We start from the raw sequence: 8,926 nt of genomic DNA, 5'->3' as shown, positions 1-8,926 counted from the left end.
TTCCCAGAAAACATTCCCTGGTTTTAATTGTAAATAAGCTCAATCTTTTATCTGTGTTCTTCAAAAGGCAGGAAGTTTTGCAAATCACTGAAGAAATAAAGATTTTTTTTTACAGCTGTGTAAAAATACATGAACACGTATTTCTATTTTCTAAAAGCTCCATAGACCATTTCATAATTCATGCACCAACTGTACTTGAAATGTTCACTCCCAATTACAGACTGACCTTTGCATTCCATTTTCTCTAACTAGTGTAAAATGGAAACTTTTCATCTTTTCAACCTGCACTTTCCTAAACACCTGCCAGTGTACGCCCAAGGCCAGTGCAATCGGCAGGGAACACTTTACAATGCATTCCAGGGTGCAACAGAAGCTGATACATTGTGTTTCAGCCTGTTTCTTCCTTTCCATAAGGGAGGGGGAATATCTTTTCTCCCTTCCCCTCTCTCCTCTCCAGGATAAGGCCGAGAGATTTACAAGACACATTTTAAGTTGGTGTGGCATAAATGCTTTACTTGACAAATTTATAAAGGGCTACAAAGCGTTGAAAACTGGAAATGGAATGTGGGGGAGCTGTCACGTTTACTCTTTCAGCTTTGGGGATGCTGTTTTAAATTCTGCCCTAAAACACTAGTAAAAATGCATTTTTCCTCTTTTTTTCATATTAATAAATCCACTGTGCAACTTCGAACAATTGACACTCCTCACCCGAGAGAGATGCTGCACAGCCTCACCGAGGTGGCTACGGCCACGACGACATCGCAGCCCCTCGATTTCATTACGCACACAAACCATATTCTGTCAGCTCTACTTTCACCGCTGCCTGGTGACTCAAAAGAAAGTTAATCATCATTTACTCTCACAGCACATGCCTTAAAGCCTATTTCGGAAGCTACCGTTAGCCTAGCGTGCAGCTTGCCGGTATCACATAAAGAGGACCGTAACGGGGCTGGCCCAGGGTGCAGCTAGGTGAGCACCTCGCGGCGTGCACCGTGCACCTTGGAGGCTCTTTTCTTAAGCATCCACAGGGCAACACACAGCAATACTTCCCCTCGTATTTTTTTATAAATACATATATATATACACAGACACCACCATACAGCAACGCCTCTAGGCACTGGGCCGGTGCTCTGTGTGGCCAGCCATGTAGAAGAGTGTTTCTTACTGCAGGTGCCACTGCCGGGCTCTGGCAGCACCCGGAGGGAGCCGGGGACGGAGCCAGCCCAGCCTGCAGACCCTGCTCCGAGTGCTGGTCTCCCAAGGCTTCGCTGGTTCTCCAGGCTGCACAAAGCTCACGTCTTTTCCCCGCGTTTGGGCACATCATCTGCAGAAACCCATCAAAAGTCATGGAGCAGGAATGTAAAAGGTATTTTTCAGGGACTAACCACTGAAGGATTTTCTTATAAAGAAACCAGATGTACACATTAAAGCCACGGAGGAGCTGAATTCTAGAGTACCCGTCCTACAGGAGGCTTGCGCGTCTCCGTCTCCAATTTACCTCCCTCGCCATGTTATCAATGACATCACCGTCCCGTTAATAAGACAGCTATACAGCACAGTACTGCCACATCACACCACTTTAAAAAAAATGAAATTATTCATTTAGAAAAATGCCCTGGCTCCTTCCAAGGAACATAAACTCTCCAGCATGCAGTCAGGCAAGCACCTGCCTGCCGCCAGGTCCGTTCTCTGTGCATCCCAGTGCTACCGGTTTCCAGCAGCTGCCAGGACTAACAAGAGGGATGGCTGTTTAGGTGCTCAACTAACCAAAATAAGCAATTGGAATTTTTTCAATGGGAAGGAGCAGATAATCGATAGAATACTAAATTGTCACTTCTGCATTGTTCGTACACAGATGGGGTGTTAAACAAGCATGGTAACCTCAAAATGATTCCTAATTTATGTGAGGATTGTAAAACGCTGGATTTGTAATTACTGTTTTCCTTGATGTACACATGCAACTCAAATTAGCACTAACACAAGTTATGTGTATACATGAAGACAAACCCCAAACATACTCCCATTATGGCTCTTTCCTCTGAAAAATTAATGACTTTTTTTGTCAGTATACATTGATGGAGTACTCCCGCACAGCATCGTTACGAGATTTAAAGATAGAGCAAATGAACCTTTAGAAACACCAGCTGGAAGTTCATCCAGTCACACTTGAAAAACACCCAGCCTGCACCGGGATCCGCCATTCATTCGTTCCGGACGTACAGCGCGTTCTGCTAGACCACGCGGGGCTCAGGGACGTTCACTCTGAGGCAGTGACGGCAGGAGCAGTGGCTATTGCGGCTCAGATCAATATGGTGCAAGTACATTAGATGAACTATCAAAATGACCTGTAACTCCAAACTCCCGCATTTCCTGCCTTCTCATTTGATAATGAGGAGCTAGAGTTACAGCTGCACAAAAAAGAAACACAGTTAGCAAGTACACGCAACGTTATATCCAGGGCTCAAGCAATTCCTTAAAACAAACCTGTTGTTCACAAGTTAAGAGTTTACATTTATAAACCCACAGCATTTTAAAGTAAGAAACAGCCAAGCTTTTAACAAGAATTTTCACTCTCATCAGCATGACGCATCTAACATGAGTGCTCTTCACATGTTTTTGCAGCTCCATACACCAAAAAATTAAGGGGCTATAAAAGCTGCGTGGGAACAGAATTCAGGTGCACTATATGAACTCGCCTTTCCGATCGATCATCTGGAATTTGGTTGCCTCATGCTAACTCACCCCCCCCCCCCCCGCAATTGTTATCAGCTTCACTGTCATTACCAAGCATGGCAAACAACTGCTTTTACTAAAAAGGCCAATTCAAAGCTTCCCTCGCTGAGGGGAAGAGCCACACACCCATCGCTGTTATTAACACCACTGCTATTCATATTCCATACCAGTGACTGTTTCCTCTGGAAATTGCAGCAAAGGTGGGAGAGCCATTTTGACAGGATACCCATTTCTATTCACAAAGATAAATCCTTTATTTAATAATAATTATCTATACACAGACAAAGCACAGGAGTCACGGTAAGAAGTCTTCCAGCAGAATGTTTACACAATATGACCTTAAACTAGCTTCTTTTGTTGTTTTTCAACATCTACAGCCTTACTGTACAATGTAAATTTTATATTTCCATTCTGAAAAGAAACTTGAACACGATTTAAAATCTCAGCGTTACGAGATGTAGGTAACTCCTAACCCATGGAACAGAACTGCTGCGAGAAACTGAGGGATCATCTGCCAGTAGCAATTACGAATATCCATTTGTGAAAAGCAAAACCACCCCCCCACCAACCACTAATTAAGTTTTCTAACTTGCAGGCTAGAATAGCCAAAATTTTGCATCTCGTGTCATTGTACCCTGTGCCTAGTAGGTTTTTACATGGGGATTATAATTAAATTCTGTAAGTTTATAGTTAATAGATGACTATGCACTGCAAGAAGAGCCCCTTTCTAACATCTTTTTCCCACAAACACATTTCCTTTAAAAGCAGAGAATGAAAGGGGAAAAAAATTAAACGGCCTTTTCTACTCCAAAATTGCAGACAAAAAGATTTTATAATGGTAGTAAATGACTTTAATTTTGAAAAAGAACCAACTGAAAGTCCGGCATATGAAAAGCTGCTCTTTAGAAAAGTGATGTTCCAGATTACAGAAGAGCAGAATTACCAAGACCCACAGAGGCTCTGAAAGAGCTCCGAAATAAATTCCTTTTCCTCTAAGAAACTGTAAAGCTTTTTAAAGAGACGCCATATATATTGTCAGTGCACTACAGGGAGACTCGCCAAAGCCATGCCTCTCCCATTCAGCACTTTAAATATTTGCTTCAAACGGTGACACTTCAGAGTCAGAGCATATGAATAAAAATTAGAAAGAAAAATATTTAAAAAAAATAATCAAAGCGTGCCCAAGTTTTACTTTCTGGCAGACAACAGAATCACCAATTATTGCTACTGCTTCTCCGAGATGCCCACCCACAAGCAGAACGTAATGTTCAGCATTTTGTTCTTGCCTCCGACGGAGCTGTGCGCAGCTGTGGCAGCCGGGGAACCTGCTCGCCTGCAACTCCTCAGCCATGCAACTATGCTTTCTGCTTTTATAGGAAGTTTTTCCCATTTTACTTGGGAAGGTAACGAGGGGAGAAAAACCTCTTTGCTCTCATTAGTACAGATGCCTTTTCTTTTTTTTTTTTTTTTCTTGTCTGCATTTCTTGTGTGTAGCTGCTGAATTTACGATGGTGAAGTGTACTTTTGTAACCTGCCTCGGAAGCAGACAGGCAAGCATACAGAGAATTCCTTCAAATGAAGCCACAAACAAGTCAGGGATGCTGATCTAGCAACTCCATGGCACAGCATGTTCTCAGCCGTCCCCAGAAACCCACGGCAATTCTTTAAACCAAGTATTCTATGACCGGCTCCCTTAGGAGGAAATGCCCTTGCTCATTCCGTGTCCTTAAGGTCGGACACAGCTCAGCACCCTGACTGGCACCTACCCCCACGGCGGGGTCCTAACGGCTTTACACCTATAGCAAACCCTGGATGGATTTAAACAAATGTCGATCAATTCTGGTATTTACCATCTGAAAACAGCCCTCATTCCAAACCCGTAAGGCTCAGCTCTTGGAGTACTTGCAAAGCCCATCCCCAGTGACAATACACATCAGCATTCATCTGAAAACTTTCCTTCCAAAATGCAATCAAGTTTGGCATTAAAATTTGGTTTCAGCCATTTAAAAGCTAACGCTAGCTCCTGCGCTCTCTTAGACGCTTCTGAGGATTTCTAAGCCCTACAAATGGGACTGTTCATTGAGGAAAAACGCCAGCACTCTTTTCCTCCATCTTTCAGATGACCAGTGACATTTCTAACACTTGTACCAAAGGGAAAAAAAAAATCTTCAGGATTGAAATATTACTATTTACAGCCTTCACACATTATCTGCTGGGTGCAACGGTAGACAAATTATTTCATTCCAATCACCAGCTCCTGTAGGGTGGGGAGGGATGACACATTGTTTGGTTTTTTTATTAGCCACGATACAGCAAAGGGAGATGCCTCATAAAAAGATTTTTTTAATAAACCTTTTCTAACTGTTGCAGCTCAGAGATAACTGCACCTTTATAGTCAACCTTACTGCTGTCAGAAACTAAAAAAGGAGACAATTAGTGAAAATAAAAGGAAGATTGTAAGCTAGTATTCTGAACTGCCACTACATTAACAAAGCTTCACTTTGCTTCTGAGCTGCAAGGATGAAAATAAAAGTCCTTGCATTCGAAATACTTTTAAAATAATTTTTAACTGGAGATTGATGCCAGGTTGGTTTTTTTCACCCATCATTTTAATAGAGAGAAAATGAGCAAGTAGCCGAGAATACAGCAAAGGTTCACTCCCTTTAAGTTACCATTCCTATATTTAGCTGCAGGGGAAGGTATAACACAAATAAACAAACACTACTTGCAACTAAATTTCCAGAAGCACCAAATCCAGTACTTCACTAGTGCCCACACTGAGAAAACTTGCATCTGATTTATAAACGTAATTACATCAGTGTAATTATACTGGTGTAATTCCCCAGGAAAAAAGTTATTTTTCAATATCCAAGAGAAGAAATTTTATTTTTAAATTCAACATGAAGAATTTTCCAAAGTAACTAGTGATAAATAGATAATGGTAAATTTCTCTGAAGAGGCCTAAAAATACAACCCTGCAGTGGCGGGCTGACCTTGGCTGTGTGCCCGGCGCCCACCCAGCCGCTCCATCACTGCTGGGCAGGGGAGGAAATGTAACGAACAGCTCCTGGGTGGAGATAAGGGCAGGGAGAGCAGCACCAGTTACTGTCAGGGCAAAACAGACTAGATACAGGGAAATTAATTTAACTGATTGCCAGTTAGAAGTCAAGAGTAAGGTAATGAGAAATAAGACCAAATCTTAAATGTGTTGCCCCACTTGTTCCTTCTTCCCAGGCTCAACTTCACTCCCGGTTTCCCTCCCTCCTCCCCCCAGCAGTGCAGGGGCTGGGGAATGGGGCTGGGGTCCGTCCATCACACGCTGGCTCTGCCGCTGCTTCCTCCTCACACCCTGCCCTGCCCCAGCCGGGGTCCCCCCACGGCAGACAGCCCCCCACGAACTGCCCTGACCCGATTCCTTCCCAGGGGCCGCAGGTCTCCCCACACTGCCCCAGCCTGGGTCCCCCCACGGGCGCAGCCCCCCAGGCCCAGCCGGCACCAGGGGGTCCCCATGGGGTCCCCAGCCCGGCCCCAGCCCTGCCCCCCCCCCGTCCTGCCAGGAGCTGCCCCAGCGCCGCTGCCCGCGGGTCACAGCCCCCTGCGGGCACCCCCTGCCCCGGGGGGGCTCCCGGGCTGCGGGGGGCGGGCTGCTCCCCCGGGGGCTGGGGGCACAGCCTGCCCCGCCGGGGCTGCCCACGGGCTGTGGGGGGTCTCTGCTCCGTGCCTGGAGCCCCCCTGCCCTGCCCTGCCCCGGGTGCTGCAGCGCTGCTGCTCTCGCATGGCCTCGCTCCTCTCCGCCGCTGTTGCGCAGGGGGTTCCCCCCTTCTTTAAGATGTTCCCCCAGAGGCTCCCACCGTCGCTGATGGGCTCGGCCTCGGCCAGCGGCGGGGCCATCGCAGAGCCGGCCGGCGTGGGCTCTGTCGGACATGGGGGAAGCTTCTGGCCGCTTCCCCCATTCTCACAGAAGCCCCCCCCTCCCCCGCCACTACCAAAACCTTGTCACACAAACCCAATACACCTGCTGCACTGCCCTGCAAAGACTGAGGTTTCTTGACACTGAAGAAATTTTAACTACTGAAATGAGGAGATTATTATAGCAACATTTTCAGCATTATGCAGGTCATTTTCTCATGCATTAATGACATAATAGAAATTTATGGAAGTCTTTATTGAATCTTAATTGCTCCCTAAGACCATGACTGAAACAGAAAAAATGACTGCATTCTGCTTTGACTACTGCAGCAGATGTTGGGGACACAGAATCCTGAACTCTATAGAGTTTTTCATTTAAGGGAAACTTCCAATTCTTCGTATTTACATACAACATTTCGTATGTCTTCTGTGAAGTCACACTATTTTGCCAATTCCAGATTTTTGCCAGCTCTTAAAAATGCTGTTAGTTTTCTTTTAGAATAATACCAATACACTTCCTGATAGTCCAGTATGAAAGGTGTTTGTGAAGGGTGAGATGGATAATCCCAATATTTAGTTTGCTACTCCAAGCCTCTAATATTTTGCAGAGGCTTTTCTTATTCTTTGCAAGGAAGAACACTTTAAATCAGAACACCACTGAAGAAATTAAATTGCATCTTCCTCACTAGCAAATGAGTTTAAATTAGCCCAATTACAATTAAAACATGACATATTTATCAACCATTATGAGACATATTGTAAATCCAGGACAAATCTGTTTACAATTCAATAATCCACCTCAAGCAACTACCCAAAGAATTTACCAATGCCTAAAAAGTGCCGTAAGTTACACTCTTAAAGTTTCTGAAAAAGCTCAGCTCTTGCAGGTACCATTGAATATCAGAGATATCTAAAGATGTAAAAATAGAACTCCTTTGGTTGAAATTATGTCCCTCTGAGAAACTGTAAAACCCTAAAACTGAAAAACCCAGGAAAGTTTTTGAACATTGACTTAAAAACAAGAGCTGCACCTCATTGTAATCTTGTGCATTTTTACCCTATTATACAAGATGAATCCAGGCTCATACTTAGCATGAACAGTTTCCACAGCCTTTCACACTATTGATAATTTCTTCTTCTAGTTTCTTTCTTTCCTCCTCTTTGGACATCCGATTATTTTTCTCTTCCCAGTGTGGATCGTTATGACTATTTAGCACTTTGCTGCTCTGTGTATGCCACATTTCATAATAGAGATTGTTAGGACTTGCCAGGAGGTCTGCGTGTCTACCGCGCTCCACAACTTTGCCCTGTAAAAGAAGGGGAGTAAGTCAGTAATGGGTATCACTAGATTTTAGGGATATAAATGCTGCCAAGATATGGGGCACAGTTTTACAGAATAGATCACAGCAGCTATTAATGAGAAGGAGCTTGGGACGCCAATGAAAGGTTGCATGTGTGCTGCGCACTGAATTGCTGCCACGATGCGAGAACAAGGAGCTGGGTTTTTCCTCGAGCTTACGTAAATGGGAACACGGATGCCTTTTGTCCACGTGCACAAAACTTAAAGCCCACAAACATGCATGAACTGGAAGAGCTATTTAAAGTAAACACAGGCCTCTGTATGAGCAGCAAGGTGTTAAACTACTACTGCAAAAGTCACATGAGTGTACCAAAACTAACACGTATTTGTCTTTGCTTGGTAACACACACACAGAAAAGTAAAGGCATAAAGAGAGGGACTTGTGCTAGATAAGCAAACACGTTTAAAATCAAATCCTAAAAACAATTAGGGTAAATTGTGCTTTTAGATGAGTACTCAGTAACTTGTGTCACTGCAATTGCCGTCATGAAAATCGAGTGAGCAGTTCAGTTCATCTGTGCTATTCTCAAGAGCAAAGATGATTTATTGACTATCATTGTGGAAACGGGAAGGAAGAGTTGGAGAGGAGAACTCAAATCCTACCGACAGTGAAACAACACTATTCTTCAAAAAAACAGACTCATCTTTCTACTTTGAAATACACATTTACATTCGCTGATTTAAAATCAAAATAATGTATTCATTCTCCAGCTATTCTTTCCTTTGGGAAAAGACAGCATTGTACGGATGACTACATGGATTTTGTATTAGTTCTAAATTCTGATCTACAATTAAATCTACCTCCTTGTGACAGCTGCTGATGAACATGCTGGGAAAAAAATTGGGTCTTGTCACTTCTATTACTAGTCATGCTGGTGGAATCTGAACACACACTTGACCAACGTAACTGCAGAATTTACTTAA

At 43.9% G+C, this 8,926-nt stretch overlaps 1 protein-coding gene across 1 annotated transcript in view; it reads right to left on the bottom strand.

The window, feature by feature from the left end:
* Nucleotides 1-4,182: 4,182 nt before the first annotated feature.
* The window catches only part of ABCB7 (ATP binding cassette subfamily B member 7), a 44,902-nt gene continuing 40,158 nt past the window's right edge, over nt 4,183-8,926 (bottom strand). The window contains exon 16 of the mRNA XM_056359479.1: nt 4,183-7,949. Coding sequence (XP_056215454.1) covers nt 7,731-7,949 — 219 coding nt within the window. The 3' untranslated portion in view covers nt 4,183-7,730. The remainder of the gene's footprint in view (nt 7,950-8,926) is intronic.

The sequence above is a fragment of the Falco biarmicus genome, chromosome 14 (assembly GCF_023638135.1).
Source record: "Falco biarmicus isolate bFalBia1 chromosome 14, bFalBia1.pri, whole genome shotgun sequence".
In the NCBI taxonomy this organism is placed as follows: domain Eukaryota; kingdom Metazoa; phylum Chordata; class Aves; order Falconiformes; family Falconidae; genus Falco; species Falco biarmicus.
This window is presented reverse-complemented; position numbering and strand designations above follow the sequence as displayed.